Below are 23,141 nucleotides of genomic sequence, written 5' to 3' on the forward strand. Positions count from 1 at the left end.
AGTCTTTCACTGCTTCTACATTTTCTCCCTCTATTTGCCAGTTATCAATCAAGCTGGTTGACATAATCTTGGTTTTTTTGAGGTTTAGCTGCAAGCCAGCTTTTGCACTTTCTTCTTTCACCTTCATCATAAGGCTCCTCAGTTCCTCTTCGCTTTCAGCCATCAAAGTGGTATCATCTGCATATCTGAGATTGTTAATGTTTCTTCCAGCGATTTTAACTCCAGCCTTGGATTCCTCAAGCCCAGCATGTCGCATGATGTGTTCTCCGTACAAGTTGAATAGGTAGGGTGAGAGTGTACAGCCCTGCCGTACTCCTTTCCCAATCTTAAACCAGTCCGTTGTTCCGTGCTCTGTTCTTACTGTTGCTACTTGGTCGTTATACAGATTCTTCAGGAGGCATACAAGATGACTTGGTATCCCCATACCACTAAGAACTTGCCACAATTTGTTATGGTCCACACAGTCAAAGGCTTTAGAATAGTCAATAAAACAGAAATAGATGTTTTTCTGAAACTCCCTGGCTTTTTCCATTATCCAGCGGATATCGGCAATTGGGTCCCTAGTTCCTCTGCCTTTTCTAAACCCAGCTTGTACATCTGGCAATTCTCACTCCATGAATTGCTGAAGTCTACCTTGCAGGATCTTGAGCATCACCTTACTGGCATGTGAAATGAGTGTCACTGTTTGATAGTTTGAACATTCTTTAGTGTTTCCCTTTTTTGGTATGGGGATATAAGTTGATTTTTTCCAGTCTGATGGCCATTCTTGTGTTTTCCAAAATTGCTGGCATATAGCATGCATTACCTTGACAGCATCATCTCACAAGATTTGAACAGTTCAACTGGGATGCCGTCATCTCCTGCTGCCTTGTTATTAGCAATGCTTCTTAAAGCCCATTCAACCTCACTCTTCAGGATGTCTGGCTCTAGCTCACTGACCACACTGTCAAAGCTATCCCCGATATTGTTATCCTTCCTATACAGGTCTTCTGTATATTCTTGCCACCTTTTCTTGATCTCTTCTTCTTCTGTTAGGTCCTTGCCATCTTTGTGTTTGATCATACCCATTTTGGCCTGGAATTTACCTCCGATGGTTCTAATTTTCTGGAGGAGGTCTCTTGTCCTTCCTATTCTATTGTCTTCTTCCACTTCCGTGCATTGCTTGTTTAAAAATAATTCCTTATCTCTTCTGGCTAACCTCTGGAATTTTGCATTTAATTGGGCATATCTCCCCCTATCACTGTTGCCTTTTGCTTTCCTTCTTTCTTGGGCTACTTCTAGTGTCTCAGCAGACAGCCATTTTGCCTTCTTGGTTTTCTCTTTCTTTGGGATGTATTTTGTTGCCGCGTCTTGAACAATGTTGCGGACTTCTGTCCATAGTTCTTCCGGGACCCTATCTACTAAGTCCAGTCCCTTAAATCTATTCTTCACCTCCACTGCATATTCCTTAGGAATATTAGTGAGCTCATATCTAGCTGATCTGTGGGTCTTCCCTAATCTCTTTAGTCTGATCCTAAATTGTGCAAGAAGAAGTTCGTGATCTGAACTACAGTCAGCTCCAGGTCTTGTTTTTACCGACTGTATAGATGTCCGCCACCTTTGGCTGCAAAGGATGTAATCAATCTGATTTCGGTGTTGTCCATCTGGTGAAGTCCATGTATAAAGCCGTCTCTTAGGTTGCTGGAAGAGAGTATTTGTTATGCACATTGAGTTGTCTTGGCAAAATTCTATCAGCCTATGTCCTGCTTCATTTTGTTCTCCCAGGCCATGCTTACCTGTAATTCCAGGTGTCATTTGACTGCCCAACTTTAGCATTCCAGTCTTCCGTGATGAAAATAACATCTCTTTGGGGCGTGTTGTCCAGTAGGTGCTGCAGATCCTCATAAAACTGCTCTACTTCAGCTTCTTCAGCATCTGTGGTTGGGACGTATATTTGGATCACTGTGATGTTAGATGGCTTGCCCTGAATTCGAATTGAGATCATTCTATCATTTTTTGGATTGTATCCAAGCACTGCTTTAGCCACTTTACTATTAATTATGAAGGCTACTCCATTTCTTCTGTGGTCCTCTTGTCCACAGTAGTAGATCCGGTGGTCATTTGATGTGAAGTGGCCCATTCCAGTCCATTTCAGTTCACTGACGCCCAGAATGTCTATCTTTAATCTTGACATCTCACCAATAACCACATCCAATTTGCCCTGGCTCATAGATCTTAGATCTTACATTCCGGGTTCCAGTGGTGTGTTGATCCTTAGAACATCGGATTCGCCGTTCACCACCAGGACCATCAGCCGCTAGCCATCCTTTCGGCTTTGAGCTAGCTGCGTCATCACGTCTGGGGCTAGTTGAACTCATCCTCTGTTCCTCCCCAGTAGCATTTTGACCATCTTCTGACCTGGGGGTCTCATCTTCCGATGGTATACTGACATATCTCTGGTTGTACTGATCCCTTTAGTTTTCACGGCAAGAATACTGGGGTGGGTTGCCATTACCTTCCCCAGGGATCGCATTTAGTCTGACCTCTCTGTCATGACCTTCCCGTCTTGGGTGGCCCTTCACGGTTTAGCTCATGGCATCATTGAGGTGCTCAAGCTCCAGCACCACGACAAGGTAACGATCCTTTGCTGAAGACACACACACACACACCTTATCTCAGACTCCCCTCTAAAATGAGATCCATTCAGGAGACCATTCATAGCTATAAAAGCACATTCAACATATTGGACATTCAAATCAGGTAATAAAATTACAGTAAACGTCGACCCATTGTGGTAATAACGTTGCAAGCTCATAAATCTAGCTATCTAGGGCTCTCTCTTTCTCTCCATCTCTCCGTTTATCGCCGGGGCATGCAACTTGCTGCCCTGAGGCCTCAAGAGCTGTTGGCTTACTTTCAAAAGCGCTCTGCAAGGAATCAAGCTCTGGACAAAAAGCAATTCCTCCTAGCTAACTGTTCCTGGATATAAATAGAGGGAGATAGACGGAGGAAGATATATTGCCAAAAGATATACAGTTGCACTGGGATATGTCCCCTTCACCAATTTTACATCCCTATATTTATACCTATGCACGCACAGAAACACACCCCTCTCCCCTCCTCCCTCTGTAACTTCCTTCTCTCCCTTGTTCTGTTTCTGGCAGAAACAGAAGAAAGGAAGAAAGAAGACTATAGACCAGTGTTTCTCAACCTTGGCAACTTTCAGATTTGTGGACTTCAACTCCCAGAATTCCCCCAGCCAGCCATGCTGGCTGGGGGAATTCTGGGAGTTGAAGTCCACAAATCTGAAAGTTGCCAAGGTTGAGAAACAATGCTTTAGGCTGTCTCATTCATGAGCCAAGGAAGAGATGAAGGCGACCTCCAAAGGCAGAACAGTGATATTGCCAGGGAATGTTTGTGCCATGATTAGGTGCATGTGGGGACACGGCCAGAGAGAAGCATGCAAGGATGCCAAAATCAAAGATAGTCATGAGCGAGCACTGGAAGCTTTTGAGGCTCAGCGCCAGCCACAAATAAACGGAGTTCCATAACCCAGGCACTATAAAAGGTTTCCAATTTGGAATCCACCGGTGAAAGTCGGCCATAGAATCCAAATCTGTCTGCTGGGTGATGCCAAAGTCTCTTGGACAGATCTTGATTTAGCTCTCTCTCTAAACCTAGGGGACCCAGAGAATAGATAGAAAGGCTGCAATAACACAGGTCAGCTGATGAAAAGCCATCAAGGAGAATTAATGGGGCCAACGACCCACTGGAAAACAGGAGTTTAAGCCATTAAGAGTCAGCAAATGTAGATTCTTGCCTCCAGTGAAATCATACTGCAGATTAAAGCATTGCAAACACAGCTGGAACATGGAAGGGTGCTCATAAAAACCTAACATTGGACAATGTCTAAAGGTGTAACAGCATGTGGGAATGACCTTGGGTGAAGAGATGCTGCCTAGGGAATGGTCAGATAAGAGAGCGCGTAGCTCGCAGCTGCACAATGGGCAGGGCACGAGGCTCCAAAGGGACCCTCCCTAAGTTCTCAGGCTGTAAAGGGGATGGCGGGAGCATTGTACTTTCAGAGTTGCAAGATTCTGTTAATGTAGCTTTACAATAAAGTAGAATTAGCTCATCTGGTCGTGTTTCCTGCCTGGTCTACCTGGGAAGGCTGACAAAAGGTTTGGAGTCACTGTCGGCGCATACCTGGACACCATACTGGATTTGGGAGTAGTTTTGGTTTTGAAAAGTTTAATAGTGGCAGGTATGCATCTGCCCCCTTTGAAATGATTGATGGGCAGAGGTGAAATGCTTCTGGGATGCGTTTGGTCCTTGGTCAGAGAGACAGAGACGATAACTGCACAGCCTCTTGGAACCTAATGCCAGCCTTTTCAGAAACATGGAAGACGTACATACGCGGTTATCCTTATGGAGATACATGCACTGCAGCCTTTCCCAACCACCCTCTCTTGGTCCCCATTCCAAGGGGGAAAACTGGTTTAAAGTGAGGTTACCTTAGTGATTGGAGGTCCTGATTTCCTGAGCTCCATAACCTTAGGAAGTTTCTCTTATTCTTCCTTCTAAGAAAGAGAAATCAAATATGGGGAAGTCAGGGCTGCAGTCAAACCATACACCAATTCAGGCCCATAAGCTAAGTGATGGGGGAAGCCACGGAGATAGATATGAAGGCATGACAAGCTTGGAAAAAGGGCCTTCAAGGCTGGCATTAGGCTGCTGCCCCCAGTCTATTCCCAGCTCCAAGCCACATCAAAAGAGAGTTACACATTTGCGTATCAACACATAGTTGTTCCTCACAGGCCTGTGAGATATGACAAGGGTTGGAAAGAAGATTAGATTAAGAGGATGGCACTTCCCATTGTAAGACTTTATTTCACCAGCAGTTATTGACTTCATAATTAATCTACTTCCTCTTTGTTAGAAGCCACTAAGGTGACAACCGGAGTTCACATTTGTCGAGTGTTTGATTTAATTAATGCTCCACTGACTCACTCACCGGTGGTGTTTTTGCCTCTGCTGCGTGTTCTGGTGGCTGCCATCACAGTCTGACCCTAGGTCTGATTCCACACTGGAGGCTAGTGACTGAAACACAAAAAACAAGATTTGAACCTCAGGGGCGCGCCACTCCATGGCTAACTCCCCAGGACCCAGGGCTACCAGATCCAGGCTGCAGATATGCAACTGACAATAGATGCAGAGAAGAGAGATCTAGTTTCCATATCTTGCTGCCGCCTTCTAGCGGCCATGCAAATGCTCACAGTCCAGATTGGCTAGTCTTGGTCTAAGATCTCGGAGCTCCAAGGCATCCGCTGAAGTCACTGTCTGATTTATCAAGACCCAAACCAAGGGCATTTGTAGGGTCACACTGTCTTTAGGCCAGTGTTTCTCAATCTTGGCAACCATGCTGGCTGGGGAATTCTGGGAGCTGAAGTCCACACATCTTAAAGTGGCCAAGGTTGAGAAACTCTGCTTTAGGCTATTCCAAGTCTTCAAAGGAGGAAAATGGCTCTTTGCAATAACTCGGTGAAAGCAAATACTCCCCCTTGCCTTTTCTTCCGTTCATGTCACATCTTTTTTAAACAGTTAGTCTAATTGCAGGATCTGTCTCTCTTTATTTATCTTTACTTATCTAGCTGAAGTGCAGGACATCCATGCTTTAAATAAACAAACGCTTAAAAGAGATAGCCACAATAGTACTCAATGAATAATAATCCAAGAGGGCTGTCACGGACAAACTTCAGGCTTGTTCAGATTTTCCAGGAACCTTGGAAACGCACTCATCGGGCTCAGAACAATGGCTGTGCAAGTACAGGATTAGCTTAAGGACAGAGCAAGTCATGTATTGCTCCCCTCCACCCCAGGGCAGAAAAGTTGAAATGAACTGCTTTCCAAGTACAAATCAAAACTTCTCCCCAGTCAGGATTTAGAGATAGCTTTTGAGGGAGGTGGAGCTTTCTTTGAGTTTGCTGTTACCAAATATTGGGAAATCAAACACGTTTGCCCTTCCACTGAAATTGTATGATGATTTACCAGTAGGCACTAACATCTCGCCGATCCCCACACGCAGAGAATCCTTGTGAACGGGGTTCTTTTTCAAACGTTCCCAACAAGGCCTCTTTCAGCTACTTTACCAAACTGCATATATTCAGAATTTGCATTTAGGTGCTCATCTGAGCCAATTCACATGCAGTGGGCCTCCCTTGGAACTTACTGAGGATCACATGGTTGCTCAGCCTTTCCCAGCCCTAAATCTCTGCCTGTGTCCTTGCTGATTTGGGATCTCGAGATCTCCTATCTTTTCTTCCAGGATGTCAGAGATTGGCACCTTGAAATCTCAGACCTGCAGGCAGCCTCTGAACATATTTCTGATCAGAGTTGCTGAAAACTGGTAGCATCGTTCCCTGCCACGGTGAGGTGAAAAACATGAACCTTAACTTTTTAAATCTTTTCCTTAGTTTCCTCAGATGTTAAGGAACCAACTTGAAAGGTGGGTTCATTCTCAGTTATGGGTTGCATTATGAGTGACTTAGGTCTACCCTAAGTAAGACTGAAGCAGCCTGTCTTTTATTTTTATAGTTAGGGGAAGAATACCATTTGAACTTTGTACTTTGTACCTCTGGCACCAAACTGGCTTTTGCTAGCAACAGTGACAGAAAGGAACTGCTTTGCTTCATAATAGGACTGACCACTGTAGCCATATACCAAATGCCACTACAAAGTGGGGCAGAGAACCACAGAGTCCCAGGGACAGAGTGGCTCCCCCAACTAAGTGGTCCTCCTGGCCTGAAAATGGCGGCTTTCAACTGAATGATTTTCATTTGGGACCTGCAAGCTAAGGGCGAAATTATGGGAGTTATAATCTAACGCCCATAATTTCCAGTCTGCATGACTGGAAATTACGCAAGTTGAAATTGAACAGTTTCTTTCCTTGCCCTGAGACCAGAGGGGTGAACCCATTTTCTCTTTTGACAAGGGTTTTTGTAAATACACCAAGTGGAGCCATTTCCATGGGCATCTCCTGGGGTAAGGGTTGTCAGAAAGGCAAAATGGTGGTTGTGGCAATGTGACTGAAGTAGTGTGCTAATATTGCCACACAGCTGTGACCGCCATCTTGCCTTTTTTGACCCCCTCCCCTATTTCCCACTGAGAACTCTACCTTGTGTCTCTATTTTAGAAAGAGGCCCTGTTTGGGGACAATTTGGAATTGTGAAGTGACATGGGCACTCTCACGAACTCGCACCCATTGGGCACAGGGCTTGGCTATTCACCACATCGTTGCCAATGTCATGGTGGATATGCCTGGCACCAAAATATGCATTTGCCAGAAAGTATGCTGTGCAGTTGCTTGCTGCCACCTTCAACATTTCCAGGAATGCTCTCTGCCACCTCAGATTACATTTGTCTTCTTTTCTGGGCAGGAGGCACACACTCATACAAAGCCCTGGAGTTCAGCCATCCATCAATTTTCTTTGCTGTGAATGCTGTGGGTCCTCAAGGAGGCACCCAGGCATTTTGGCTAATGAAGATGATGTTGGAGGCAAACCCTTTGCTCTGCAGCAGGCTAGCTTCTTGCTTATTACTTTTTTTAGTTTTTTAAAACCAAAATCTTCTTTTGAAACAGAATCAGATGGGGCAGGGAGCCTGGAGAATGCAAAAGAGGGTTTCCCAGTCACTCTGAGTAATTCACTAACCTCTTCAGCGAACCCCATCTCCCAGGCCTTTGGCCATAACCTTTCCCTGATCATTAATTATCAGCTATTTAATCTCGGGATGCATTTTTCACGGCAGAAAATTCCAGAGATTAAAACCAATGGGAAACACTTAAAACAAAGACGATTGGATGTTTATACAAGTGAGCTAAAAATGGAGAGGCATATAAAGAAATTTCTAGGCTCCCATTTCTTGGGGAGAGGGGAGGAAGAGGAGAAAGACATTTAATAAGGAAGTGCTAAGAAGTCCCACTGACTTTATTTGATCCTCCAAAGAAATTCCTCAAGTGTTGCTTCGCCGCTGCCACTTTCTCTCCCAGGTGACGCTCTTTCCTCAAAGATTTGGGGGACGGCAAGCTCCACCCACTTCCTGTTTTGTCCCCCTCCTCAGTTTCCCCTTGGCACGGTGCCCCCTGTTGATCCAAACGTCCCTCGCTTCGGGAGCGCCACACCCCTCCCGGGTCTTGGAGCGGGAGCTGAAGGCAGCTGACCACCTCGGTGTCATCTAAACGAATGCTTGGGGTGCAAGGCTTCTCCTGCCTTTCACAGTCACTCCTCGGCTCCGGATCCTCACAGCTCTGGTGCTGCCTTTGAAGGGCGCTCCGGTGCCACGGCAGAAAGTCACAGTCAAGGAGACAACCTTCGGAGCCACACTTCTGGAGAGGGCTCAGCATCTAGACGGAGAAGAACGAAACTTTAATACAGTACTGATTCCCTTAAAGTACTTGCCCATCAATGAAGACCTAGTGGAGATGTTCCCCTTGAGACTGCCCCATCTGCTCATGATTCATCAGTAGCAATCCAGAACAGCCATTCCTCATATTGATGCCTGGGTTATGCAACCCTCTGTTAGTTTATTTGTGGCTGGCACTGAGCCTCAAAAGTTTCCAGCGCTCACTCATGACGTATCTGTTTACCCAGATCTCTGATATTGGCTTTGTTGCATGCTTCTCTCTGGCTGTGCCCCCACCTGCACATAATCATGGCACAAACATTCCCTGGCAATATCACTCTTCTGCCTTTGGATGTTGCTTCATCTCTTCCTTGGCTCATTCATGACTGGGGAATTCTGGGAGTTGAAGTCCAGACATCTTAAAAGTTGCCAACGTTGAGAAACACTGGCCTGAAGACTTCATTAGCTGTATGGGTGCTGAAGTGGTATTTTTCCCTCTTATCCCAACACTATGGCACAGGCAGCCTCAGGGTGTATCAAATAGGCCAGCTTTTGTCAGTCTTTATTTTGGAGGGAAGTCAGGTAAGGACTGAGAATAGAAATAACAGAGGCACGAGAAGGACTGGCAACCGGAAGAGCCCATTTCATGCTGTCCAGTTCTCCAACAACTCAAAGGTGGATATTGAGCACAATAATTAACAGTACAGCTGCCCTTTCCACAGTTTTTAATTTAGAATGAGTTTTTTGTTTTTTAATTGAATGATTCCTTTTGATTCTCCCCATTTTAAAATCTTAATTAAATGTATTCAGAACTGTTTAAAAAATGAAAACTCAGGAAAACATTTTCTTGAATAAATACATCAGTGTCATTTTGCTTAAACCGATGGGGGAACACTACAACACCTCAGCTGTTCTACTCTACAGGGCCAGATGATAGGGGCCACTGATCTTCCGCACCTCTAGATCACTTGGATCAGCCCCCACCCCAAAGGTCCAGCAAGGTGGCAGAGCTTGTAGTCAATCTTGGCTGACCTTGGCAAGCTAAAGAAGATCAGGCCTGGTTGGTATTTTGATGGGAGACCACCAGCAATTTCCAGGGCTGGAGACTAGACTGGGGAGGCACAAAAACAATCCCCAAAAGGCAGTGGCAAGGCATGTTCATATGGTCACCAAAAAGCTGTGCATACTCAACTTGGAGATGCTGCCTTTACCCCCATAAAAGCCAGTATGATTTGCTTTCAAAATATTGCCTGCTCCCTTCCTATTTTACATGTTAGGTGCAATATTACATTTAATGACTCTATCAGGGAGGGGAGAGTGAATCAACTTCTGTTCTCTTCTATCAATGTTTTTGCTCCTGAACGATACAGAAGCCAAAAAGGAGTTTTGCTTCCTCAACACTTCTTCCAGTTTGCAAATTAAAAGCTATGATTAATACTGCAATCCTACACAGTCAACTCAAAGGGAGTCTCACTGAATTCAGGGGGTCTTATTCCCAAGCTAAAGGCAGAAGAGCAGTAATAAAATGGTGAGAAATCCCCTTGGCTATTCATTGCTACTAATCAAAATGGCCATTACTTCAGGCTCGGAGGCCAAATCCTGGGGTACACAGGTGAAGGTTACTGATGCCCAGAAGGATCTGGTTGGCCATTATGGGAACAGGATGTGGTTGGTGTGTCCTTTGGCCTGGTTCAGCTGATTCCTTACATTTTGTTTTCAATGGGAACATACTTCTACAGTGATTGGCAATAAAGTTATTCCTATTCATATGCCAGGAACACAACTTGATAGCAAAAAGAAACAGGTCTTGCCTGAGGGAGCTTACAGGTGAAAATCCAAAAATGGAAAGAGAACAGAGCAGTGTTTCTCAGCCTTGTCAAATTTAAGATGTATGAGTTCAACTCCCAGAATTCCCCAGCTAGCATGGAATTCTGGGAGTTGAAGTCTACATATCTTAAAGTTGACAAGGTTGAGAAACACTGGAATATAGGTATTCCTCAATTTACAACCACAATTGGGACCAAAATTTCCACCGTAAATCATTGTGGTTGTAAGTTGAGTCACCACATGACTGGACTCAATTTTACGACCATTTTTATGGCGGTCATTAATCGAATCACAGGTCATTAAGCATATCACTGCGGTCATTAAGCAAATCCAGCTTCCCCAAAGGGTGTTTTTTGCTGGAAAATAGCAAAAAAATAATAATAATCGCAAAATGCGATCAAGTGACCACGGAATGCTGCAACCGGTTGTAAATGTGAGCTGGTTGCCAAGCATCCAAAATGCGATCATGTGACTGTGGGGTGGTGGCACAACTTTTGCAATGCCTGCAAAAGTTGTGGGCCACAAAGCACCCATTTTGCACCCTTTTGCAATGCCCGCAAAAGTTTACAGGCCACAAAGCACCCATTCCAAGACCATCATAACTTTGGACTGTCGTTAAACGAATGATCGTAAGTCGAGGACTACCTGTAGAGGAAACAAAGGGACAAGAATCTACAAGGAAAGAATTTATATATAATCCTATGAACCAAGTTTCCTCTGAGAGACTAGTCTGAACCAAATACACAGGGAAGGAGTGGGAAAATGCACTGTAAGCATCTTGCAGTCAGAAGTGGAAAGGAGACCTCACTTCTTTGGTATCTTCTTTAATGGGGGCACCAGGGGTGATGTAGCCAAGCGACATCATCCCCCGCAAGAGAGGCATTAGCAAAGATGGGGAAGCTTGCTGGATATGTTCAGCCTGTTAATTCTTGAGAAAACAAAACAAAACCGCCACACCCTTTCCAAGGAAGGGGAAAGAGATCCTGGGAAAGGGCAGCGCTGGCTGGAAGACTAACAGAAGCGCTCCACACTGCACTATGTCGCTCTAGTTCTGCCTGTTTGGTTCCTAAAGCCAAACACGTGCAGAAAGGAGGGAGCTGAACGGCACTCTGTAGAAACTCAGAGGCACTCTTACTTCATCTGCCAGCTGCTGACTCTGTGCAAAGCCTGCAGACAGAGAGAAAGCTGGACTTGTCTGAGCTACACCCCCCCACCCTGGCTCTAAACCTCTCCCTCTGGGGGGAGAGTCATGCAGCTTTCTGGCCTGCGAGGAATCCGTCTGTTTGCTCCTGGGATGGGGATCTGTCCAAAGCTGAAACTATTGCAACGAAGCTAATTCAAACATTATTTGCCAGAGTCTTGGCATCAGGAATGGAAAAGCATTTTGAACGGAACTGCATTCCTCTATTCGCCCATTATTAGTATTACTTTCCCCCCCCCCTTTTCTAGTGCTTCTCTAATGCTTCATAGATGTGGGGAAGTGATGAGACTGGTGGGAAGTAGTAAGTAACGACGGGTAACTCAAAACCCACTCGCCCACCAATCTTCATTCAACCTGGCATCAGCTTTGGTTTTGGCTGCCCTGTGGACATCTCACACCAGCCTCTCAACCCTACAACAGAGCCAGACTATCTTTAGGGGAAGATGTTTCTGAGCTCAGCCAACCTTTCTTGGAGGGGACTTGCATGTGGCAACTACAATCTCTGAAGGGGCATCTTCTCCCACACGGTGCGTGAGACCAGAAGGCGTCTCTCCTAAAATTATGCTTGCTGCTTCCATACTTAAAAATCCAAGAAAAGGCTTGGATGAAAATGTATTTCTTTATTATGTGGAAGTACAGTATATGGCCACCTTATCATCACACGACCCTGGCCGATTAACGATCAATAAAATAACCACAGTAACGGTTAAAAAGGAACAACTGAAAACAACATTTTGTGCACGAAGCAAAACCCAACAGAACAAACACCACATCAGTTGGGCTCATCCCAAATCCAGGCCCAATGTTTGGGGGAAGAATTGGGTCTTTGGTGCCTGGCAAAAAGCTAGCCCGTTTGGGGTCACCCAAATCTTGGGGTATGGTGTTCCATAGGGCAGGTGCAGTGACAGAGAAGTAGGCTTCCTGGTTCCCATGAGATGGCACTATTTAATATATGGGACTTGGATCTTGCCCCCCTGCAGTGGGAGAAATCAAAGCAATCGGAGACAGGCGGCCCTGCAAATAGCCTGGCCCTATGCCAGGAAGGGCTGTAGAGGTGGTAACCAGCACCGTGAATTGCATCCAGAAATTCAAGGGGAGCTAGTGCAGCTCAAGGAGTACAGGTGTCACATGGGTGAACCAACAGACCCATAACTACCAATGCCACTGCATTCAGGACCAGTTGCAACATCCATGTGGTCTTCCAGGGTGGCCTCGTGTATAGTGCGTTATAGTAGTCCAAATGGGAGGTGACTAAAGTAGGGTAATAGGGAGGAGGAATGGATGCAAATGGTGCACAAGATGGAGCTGTGCAAAGGTCCTTCCCACCACAGCTGCCACCTGCTCCTTAAGGAAAAGCTGAGAGGCTAGGAGGACCTGCAAACTGTGCATCGGCTCTCTCTGGGGTGTGCTCCCCATTCAAAGCCAAAGGTGGCAAGTCCCTAGCTGCAGGAGGTCCACAAATCCATAGAAAACTATGAGAGATTTAATCTATCAACTACAACCCCTATATACTACTAGGTTTCCACCATGTGGTTTGTTTGGTTCTTTCTAAGAATGTCGCATGCCAAATTCCCAACCGTGGTGGTTTACAAACTGTAGCTTATGGTTGACATGCTGCATGAACCCAGAAAATAATACAAGTAGTCCTCATTCAGAGACCACAATTGGGACTGACAGCTTGTTTGTTAAGCGAAGCGGTCGCTAAATGAAACCGCGACTGTGCTTGTGATCTTACTTCAGCTTTCCCTTGCTTTACAGACCTGCAAAGGTCATACATGTGAGGATTTGTCATAGTTACTTTTTCATCACCATTGTAAATGTGAATGGTCACTAAACAAGGCAGTCATTAAATGAGGACTGCCTGTATTTGATTTTGCAATGTTTAATTAAGCTAATTAAACATGTGACATATGGATTCAGACAATCATTATGATTTAAGCAGGAAAAAGGCCTAATAACATTCTTCTGCCTTACAAAATTGTAGCCACAGTCATTGAAGGGGTTGGAACAAGTTATCACCAAAACGATCCTTTGCTTACTTATGAACCCCAGGAGGAAAGCAACAAAGAAATGCAATCTTCTCATTTCCCATCAGTCAAAATTAAAAAGGGGACATGGGACAGAACAGCCCATGCTTTTCTCCTGGCCCACAAAGAGGATAAGATACCTATCCAAGGCCAGTCCAGGAATGCAGCAGGCTGGCTGAGAGGAGAGGAACAGTCTTGGACCTACCAGCTTATCTGCTTGTCCATTTCTGTGGAATTCTGATTATCCATAATAACCTAAGACAAGGCTGGGTTATTGCAAACAAGTCCTTCCCCAGCCTGATACGCTCCAAGTGTGTGGGATCTCAACGCCCAGAAATAGGAGAGTTATGTCAGAAGGGATTCCGGATGTTGAAGCCCTACTTCTCTGGAGACACTTGGTTGAGGACAGCTGTGGTTGACCCTTGCCAGCTGTCAAAACTAACACCTGCATGGCTGGGCTCAACACTGTACAGAGCCCTACTTTTGTTGTTTGGCAATCTGTGCAAATCCAGCCACTGTGGTTTATTCAATAAATCATAGTTAAGCTAATTAGAGCTTAGTGCAATGTCTGAACAAGGTCTCTTGTCTCCTTCTGGCCAATGTTGGAGGGGAGCTGCCTTTGGTCTGGCTAGAGCAGTGTTTCTCAACCTGGGCCCTTCCCAGGTGTGTGGAGTTCGAATTCCAGAATTCCTTAGCCAGCATGGCTACTGATGAGAATTCGGGGAGCTGAAGTCCACATACCTGGAAGTTGCCAAGGTAGGGAAACACTGGGCTAGAGACTTCAGATTGCTCAGTTGCATGTCTGAATGGAGATTAGGATTCTCGTCCCTAAGCCCCATTCACATCTACATCATATCAACTCTCAATTACACACGTTTCATGGATAGAAGTTTAGCCTCCCTAGTATCTGTTGGTTAAAAATCTAACGGACTCTCCGAAAGTCTGCAGGACGTGAATGTCCACATTGAGCATCCTTAAGTTGGCCAGGTCCTGCAAAATACAGCTTGGCTAGCTAGTCTGAGTCAGTTAATGAACTTTCCCCAGTCACCATTTCTTTGAGGTGCACTCGTTCTCTGCTGGTGGTGCACAACCATTTTCTTATGCACACCATGATGAGGAAATGGAATAGGATGGAATGGAATGTAAACGGAATGTATTTATTGTTCTGGCCCACCCACTACTGTTTGGAGTGCAGTTCTTGGCATGCCTCAGTCCCAGGTCCACAAAAACAAAAAAAGTAAAACCTCAGCTTTAATTTGTGCCACCAAATGGAAACCACCAAGCCTTTAAGATGGAGTAACAGCAGAAAGATTTCCCTTCAGAAATCAAGCAAGCCGGAGGGTCCTGGAAGTTGGAAAATGTTTTCTGGGCCTCCTGCTTTTTTTTTTTTTAATCAAACGAGGGAGCACAATTGTAGCATTAAAACTTCACTGGGACGCACCAAAGCTAGAAGCCTGTCTTGTTAAGACCAACGGGCCTCTGTCCTGCTAGCAATGGCAGCCAGGCAGGGAACAAAGAGTTAAATCCTCTCCAAATAGTGCTTGCACCCCAAGGGAGAGCAAAAGGTCACAGTTGGAGTTTCTGGCTTATGTCTCTGCGGAGATGTAAATCGAGTGCCTGCAGAAAATAGGGAAGGGAGAAGCCCAGCTGATAAGCCCCTGCAAGCGTCCTCTTTGGTCTCGCTCTGTCATGCACACTCTGTGCCAAATGCCTTTGCCTCCCCTTGCCATCCTGGCCCTAGCAGCAAATGCCAGGCATCCATCTGAAGGCCCACCCCATGCCTGTCCAGCCATTCATCCATCTAACCCAAAGGCAGAGGAATGCCCAGAGTGTAAACAGCCATAGGCGAGGGCCGGCAGATCCATGCTGGGGCGGGCTGGGAATCTCAGCAAGTCTGCAGGCAAGGACTCCAAATCAGTTCCTAGGCTGGGAAAGATCACAAACAAACGGGACCTCTCAGCACTTTTTCTGGCGGGGGGGGGGGGGAGGACAGGACCCATGGGGCAGAACATGTCTCTTTGGCTCTGGGGATAATATAATCCACCTGCTCTCCCCGTTTGAGGCCAGAGAGGAGTCGAATGCTGCGGTGACACGGGGAGGAATTAAAAAAAAAAAAAACTAAACAAGGCAAGCCAGAAATGGAAATGACTCAGTCAGAAAAGAAATTAGGAAACCTCCTCCTCCAGGGTAAGGTGGGGCTGGGGAGGATAGGACCTGTAGTCCAACTCGTCTGGAAGGCAGCAAGCCTGTGTGTGTGTATGTGCGCGCGCGCGTGCGCGCGTATGTAGGGGGATCAATTACGGACCCGCTGGCTTAAAAGACAAAACGGGGCGCGGGGGGGGGGCTGTTGGTCTACTTCTGTCAAACGGAAAATTCTCGGGACACCTTCAAAGGGGCGGACTGCAGCGGCAAAGTCTGCGGCTCTTTTCTTCAGGTGTCACCCAGCCGCTTTGCTTATCGATCAGAAAGCGGACAGGGAGGGTGGGGGGATAAGCCCGCTAAAGAGACTGGGGAAAGTACCCGCCGCGGCCCCAAAACGGGCGAGAGAGAGAGAGAGAGAGAGAGAGACGCGCAAGATCCAGCGCGCTGCCCGAGGAGGCAGCAGGGGACTGAAGCCGGGACACAGGGCTGCGCTGCCGCACGGCCGGCCGCCCCGGCCCTCGCTCACCTTCCCTGCCCGGTCCTCGCTCGCGGGCTGCCGGCGACGCTCCCGTCCCGCTGCACCCCAGTGCCAGGCGGGCAGCTCCTCCCGCGCGCCTCAACCAGCCGCACCGCCAGCGGCAGCGGCAGCGGCAGCTCCCAAGGCGGGCCCGTCCCTCCCCCGTCGAAGGGAGCGGCAGCGAGCCCCGCGGGCTGCGCGCGAGGTGTGGGCGGCCGCGGGTGGCCCCGGCCTTGGCAAGCGCGAGCGCGCAAGAGCCAGGCGGGAGAGGGACGGAGGGAGGGACCGGCGATGATCTCACCGGGCGCTCCCCGCCGGCCGTCTGGTTGTGGCGCGGGGCACAGAGCGCGGCGGGCAGGCGGCGCCCTCGCCACCTGTGGCTTCTCCGGATCCGCGGGGCGGCGGGCGCCGGAGGGGCTCCTCGACCTGGCCCGGGCGGAGCGCCTCCCTTTCCTCCTAGCACCCCCGCGCCCGCAGCGATTAGGCTAACCCGACGGGGCTTTTTGGAAAGGGGGGTGATTGCCTCCAGCCCAGCCCCACACAGGGAGGGCTCCCCACCCAAATGGTAGGTCCAGCATCTAAAATGACCGGATGAATGGAAACACACACACACACCCGGACCCTTCAGAGCAGGAAAATGCAACAGCTAAAATGTAATCTCCGAATTGGGGGTTTCCCTCCCCCCTTTGCACATTTTCAGGGTCACAGACTGGCATTAAACATGACATTGAGAGGTGCAGTAAGAAGAAACGTGGGGGGCTTAAGGGAACCTACTGCCCCCTCATCTTTCAGTGCCCTAAAAAGGCCTTTCTTCCCTTATTTTAAAGCAACTGGCACACACACCTGCTATGTCAGTGTGCGCGCTCACAAATATTTTATTTCTAACGCTCCCACGAATGTCTGCATGGTCCAACCACAATAAAAAAAATAACAACCAAGAACTAAGCAGCAGTTAAAACTGCACTAAAGGGATAAAATCAATATTTACCATAATACATTTACAATCACAATGAAAACCACACAGTACAGTTATAAAAACCTAGACCTACCTACCCTCTCTCTTTACTGACAAATGCGATAAACACTGTAGCAATGATAACATGAAGATCCATCCTTGCTTGCTTACAAATAATAAAATGTGCATCTGGTCATGCACCTGCCTGACTCTAAAATCTGTCCACAAGCCCCTGATATAGAGAAATGAAACCAAATGATGCTGGGCTTGTGTGGCCTGCCAAGGTGCTGAAGCCAGCCTGCACCTTCCTTCTTTCAAGGTGTCATTTGCAGAAATCCTGGCCTGCAGGTCTCAGGAGCACCTGCCTGATCCGGCCCTACCTGTGCTACTGCCTGGGGTGGCCTTTCCTCCTGTGTGTTTTGAATTCTGGAAGGGAGAGGAACTTTAGGCTCCATAGCAGAAAAATAACAGATTGACCTGTCGAAGTTCTGCCTCTTGTGCAGCTCTCAAAAACGCACATCTGCATCTGCTACAAAAGGCAGTGAAAGTGAGAAGCTGGAAATTTACCAAGCCGCGTTATAGGTTCAGAGCTTTCCGCAGGCAAAATTTATCCTTCCTGTTAGTTCCCATGAACTGTTTAAAATGGTGCCTGCAAAGTGGGGTACACACATAGCAGGGGTGCACAAGACAACCCACTGGGAATTGGGGAAAATATGAGACTATCTATTTATATTTATTGTAGATAAAAAAATAAGAAATTAAACTATCTATGGAGTTGCTAAGAATTGACCCTGACTATACAGAATACACAAAATGTAATACTGTATATATGGGAGCATGTTTTAGATTAAAAATAAATAAGAAATTAAGCTATACTAATATTTAATGTACAAAATATACAAAAGGCAATGTATTTGGGGGGGGGTCTGTTTTATAACACAATACGTTTTATAACGCAATACATGTATTGTTTTATAACGCAATACATGTTTGTTTGTTTATTTTATAAATAAATAAACATGTATTGGGGAATGCATGCTGAAAAAGGTTTCATTGATAAAGGTGCGTGATCAAAAAGCTTTGGAGGAAAACAGTGTCGGTTATCGTTACTAATTATTTACAGCCCTCTTTTGAGGGTAAAAAAAACCCTTTCAAGGCAACTTGCAAGTAAACTAAAGACAGATACAAACTTAAGTCACCCACCTTTTAGGAAGCTTGGCATACGGGTGGTCCCGATCCAGTGCAGAGGGCTGGTGCGGTCCCTGCCTTTTTTTTGTTCCCTTGAGGAACAGAAGAAAAAAAAAAGTTAGGACACTGGAACTGTTTCATACAAATGGCAGAGGCTAACTCCCCAACTGAAATGTGTAACACCTGACTCAGGATGTGACGTGTGACAGAGGAGTATCAGATATGTGAAAGACAGGAGTAGCTGATACTGTCACATCCCACTTGTCTACAGGATGCGAATAAACAAAACAGAAAGGAAAGGTTTTTCCAAGGCATTTGCCTTGAGCCGTCTAGAGAAAGATGCAAGATGGTCTGTCACGGCCTTTGAACACTGAGCTTTTAAAATCTCTGCTGGCAAAAGAGGAATGCCGGAGCATTCAGTGGAAGACGGGTTTGATATGCACAACATCCCAGGCTTGGCACTGCGAAAGTCTTCCTGGTAAGAAGGCTGAACAAGAACAGCTCTTCAGGAGCCCCTGTGAATCACAACAGACCAGCCGTGTTATGCTGACTATCATTGACTTAACTATGGCTTATTGAACACACAATTGTATTCTGGGTGCACACAACACATGGTTTACAAACCACCGTGTCTCAGTTTCTCTAACACACAAAGCTAGCAGCAAATCCACCACATTTCAATTTTTCAGATTTTTAGTTTATTTTCAATTTGCATTTTAATTAAGACAATTTGCATTCTTGTAACATTTGTTCCCCCCATTGGTGAAATAGTCCATTCGTTGAATTCTGATGTTAGGATTAAACAGGGGTGGGTGTATTAATCCCAGGTGGGTGAATTGGTTCATACATCATGCTGACCCATAAGGGCAGAGTTACATACTGTCCTTAAGCCAAAAACAAATCATGCTACGTGTGGACTAAGAACAGCCTCTCCAAATCCAGTGGCCTCCAGCTGTATTGAACAACTCCTAGAGTAGCTAAGTGGACACAACACACTGAACCACAAACTAGTTGGTCATATTTTAATCTAATGTATGGCACAAAGACAGTTGTAGTTAATGTTAGGATTGTGCAGCTCTTCAGATTCAATCCCCTAAAGGGCTTTGAACCATATGAATTTACAAATGTAGCGTCATTCTTCAACTCTTTAAAGCAACTGTATCTTTTTTTGGGACTGGGCAATCCTGAAGAAAGAGGTAGTTGCTTTAAACAGTTGCAAGCAGATGCTTATGCTTGCATCTCTGCATGTTCTGAAGCACCCTTTTGGAATCAGCTCCAAAACATTGCCCTGCCCTACTTACGACAAGGTTTAGTGTGTCAGACCCAGAAAATTGCCTTGCCACCCAGAGTCATGTTTGAGATGGGCGGTGGAAAAATGTGCTGAATAGATAAATAAATAAATAAAATAAAATTGGGCTGAGTTAACTGTGCTTCCATTCATGGATAAATATGCCAAGTAGATACAGAAGTAGTGGGTAGAAGTTTCAGCCACCTAGATTTCATGTAAATATAAGGAAAATGTTCCTGACTGGAAGATCTGTGCAACAGCGGGGCAGTGTCTCTGCAGAGGTTGTGGGTTCAACACCTCTGGCAGTTTTTAAGAAGAGACTACTCAGTCCTTGTGATCTCTCTAAATTCCCAACTGATTGATTCTGTGTCACGGAAGTACAGCTGGCATGATTTCAGCAGTATTGCACAAATTGTCATAGCTTTCCCTGAGACATTTGGGGCAAAAGAGGTCCCAATGTGGAGGCAGAAGGTCTTAATTCCAATCATTCCATCAGTACTGTGAGACAACGAATTCAGATGCTCTTGTCCAGAAAACAGGTATTAACTAGGAGTTGGGAATAAAAATGTCTTGGCATCTAAAGTTGTAAACACAAGACATATTTTTACCCCCCAGACCAGCAGGCATAAAATAAGAACCAGCCATTGCTTGTTCCCCTTTTCTCTAATGGAATAGATCCCTTGGATTAACTGTTTTTACAGGGTTTTGCAATGCTCCTGGTCAAAGGTGGCAGACTTCAGGCTCACAGGATTGACTAGTTCATAGCTGAAAGCTTGAGGGCCCTCAAGAGGAATTAGGTACTAAATCAGCTGCTGAACAGGAAGGAGCAGAACCCCCTGGCCAGATGTTCAGCCAATGGATATAAACAGCACCACAACCAGGTCCAGAAGTTTCAGAGTCTCTCCGTCCCTCCCTCCTGATTCTCCCAAGTTTTCTTGTTTAGCAAACAAGAAGAAAGCCTTGTTTCTGTTATCAAACAAGTAGAAGTAAGACATTCTCACCAACTGTTATTAACAGAGCAGACTTCCCCCAAACTTGTACCTTCCACATGCCCTGATCTTCAATTCGCAGAATGGCTAATCAGCACAACTCTATTGGATAGGACTTCCAGAAGTTGATCCAACATCCAAACTGCTCCTGCTTTATCTTCCACCCATCTCCAGCTTCAAATGGGACTAAAATTAAATACAAAGAAGACCAAACTAATGACAACAGGTAGAACAACCAGCCTTAGAATTGGCAATGGAGATATACAAGTGATGGGCAGCTTCTGCCTTTTAGGATCAACCATCAATAGTAAAGGAACAAGCGGTCAAGAAATACACTGTGGACTAGCACTTGGTAGAGCAGCCACGAAGGCCTTGGGAAAGATATTCAGATTCCGTGATGTGTCTATAGCTACAAAGATCTGAATTTATTTATTTATTCTTCAAATTTCTATCACTGCCCATCTCTCCCAAAAGGGGACTCTGGGCGGTTTACAATAAATTGTGCAAGTCATGGTATTCCCTGTGACACTCTATGGAAGCGAAAGTTGGACTTTGAAGAAGCAGGAGAGGAAGTGTATTGATGCCTTTGAACAATGGTGTTGGAGAAGTCTCCTGAGAATACGGTGGACAGCCAAGAAAACAAACTGATGGATCATCAAACAAATCAGCTCAGAGTTCTCACTCACGGCACAAATAACCAGCCTCAAACTATCCTATTTTGAACACGTTCTGCGAAGACCCAGATTTCTGGAGAAGGTTCTAATGCTGGGAAATGTGGAAGGAAAGAGAAGAAGAGGACGACCAGCAGCAAGGGGGATGGACTCAGTTTACAGTGGCAATGAGACTTGAAAGAACAGGTTAGGGATAGATCGTCATGGAGAAGATCCATCTATGTGGCTGCTAGGAGTCAAAAACGACTTGATGGCACATAATCAAAATCAATCAATCAAGCATCTCTAGCTTCAAGCCATATTCTGGAAAACCCAAGTGTTTCCAACAGCCTTTCCTCATGAGAGATCCTTAGTGTAATCAACTGTTGCAGTATTAATACATCATTTTGCCAAAATAACTGTTGGGCTTCTTCTCCTTTGTCCTGGTTTCTCAAGCAGGGTTCTGCAAGAAGTCACTAGGGGTTCCCTGGGAGATCACGATTTAGTTAAAAGATTATTTCAAATTGGGGCAACTACACATTAAAGAGGTAGGTTTCATTCTTTATTTTTAGTTTAAGAACATTGTTAATGCCTATAGACAGGCCTGCACATGAAACAATATAATTTTGTAACTTCGGGCCTATATTTGAGCCGGAGTGTGCAGGGGTTCCCAGAGGCCCGAAAAATATTTCAAGGGCACCTCCAGGGTTGAAAGGTTGAGAAAGGCTGCTGTAAAGGAAGAAGAGGCCCCAAATTACTGCCTTGGTCAACGGTGGAGGGGGACGTCAACAGGCACCAACTGGATAATAATACCCCTTGAGAGTAACATATCCTCAGGTGGGTCTGGAGGAGGGATTTGAGAAATGTTTTCAAGCTGCTTAAAAAAACAACTGGAGGGTGGAAAAGTCATTTTCAGGGTTTTAGCTGGCTGTGTATTTTTTCTTTCTCTTTTTGCAAGCCTGCAGGAATTGTTCACAATACAGGATTCGTTGCAAGTCCCATACTGCAGAAGAGCAGGCCCTTCACTGACTCAGTCCTAGAGCTGCCCCACCGACCCCCAGCCCTGCAGACTTGCATGTTCCGCCAGCCCCAAAATTCAGCAGCACCCATATAGCACCAGCACCCCCGCCCCCCGTATGCCACTCCTGACATTATAGCTCTTGAAACCAATAGCCCGTTTGATAGCCTTTCATCTCCGATTTGCCTATTTCAGCTTCCAACGTTTTCTAATTATGATGTGTATTTTCAGGACAAACTTATCCAAGGTTAGCTAACCACGGTAATTGCATTTGTTCCATTTTCTGCATTTGGGTGAGACCCTGAACCATATACCAGGTTTGTATAATATCTTGGATCTGTAAAAGGACTGGACTCCGACGGGATTGGCTAGTTTGTGTTTCATGGGTGTTGTGCCTCAGTCACACAGCAGCTTTTAGCCACAAATCATATTGTTGGGCTATGCCCTGCCTGGACAAGTAGCACCTTTTGTCTGTCTGAAGCGTCCCAAAAGTTGGCTTTGTCAGATGATGTCATATTCTAGTATAAGGAAAGAGGAAGGGAGAAAATCTTTCTGCCATGAATGATTAGCCAAATATTGCATAAATAAAGCAACTGTTCAAAATAACAACAAGAACAACAACATAATAATTTCAATTAACATTTATATTTTCAGCTAGGCTCCTAAGGTAACTCACAGCCATGGAAAGTTGCCAGGGAACAAGCATAGTGGTGCTGGAGTTATGTACTGCATAAAAAAGTAGAATGTATCTACCTTAGTAAATTCCAGATGACCTTGTCAATTGCAGCCAGAATAAGCCTGCTTTTCAAAGAATCCAAGAAAATTTTGCTAACTCCCAGGCAGGTTGCACTACAGTTCCCATAATTCACTAACAGCCAGCAGAGTGACTCGGAATATGCAGAGGTAACTACCATGGGAAGATTTCTAATCTTCTATCCTACGATAAGCCTTGATTTTGTG

At 45.7% G+C, this 23,141-nt stretch overlaps 1 protein-coding gene across 2 annotated transcripts in view; it reads right to left on the reverse strand.

Moving 5' to 3' along the window:
- LOC134488915 (regulator of G-protein signaling 4-like) overlaps positions 1–23,141 on the reverse strand; it is a 257,964-nt gene that overhangs the window by 9,676 nt on the left and 225,147 nt on the right. The window contains exons 1-4 of one of the 2 annotated variants that reach the window (XM_063291269.1): positions 16,103–16,202; positions 7,964–8,380; positions 4,994–5,079; positions 4,494–4,559 (exon numbers count right to left, since the gene is read on the reverse strand). The exons of the other annotated variant lie outside the window; for it this stretch is intronic. Of the exons in view, the coding sequence (XP_063147339.1) occupies positions 4,494–4,559; positions 4,994–5,079; positions 7,964–8,380 (569 nt within the window). The 5' untranslated portion in view covers positions 16,103–16,202. Of the gene's footprint in view, positions 1–4,493; positions 4,560–4,993; positions 5,080–7,963; positions 8,381–16,102; positions 16,203–23,141 lie in introns of those variants that run through there. 2 annotated transcript variants of the gene reach the window in all.

Source organism: Candoia aspera, chromosome 2, assembly GCF_035149785.1.
Source record: "Candoia aspera isolate rCanAsp1 chromosome 2, rCanAsp1.hap2, whole genome shotgun sequence".
In the NCBI taxonomy this organism is placed as follows: Eukaryota; Metazoa; Chordata; class Lepidosauria; order Squamata; family Boidae; genus Candoia; species Candoia aspera.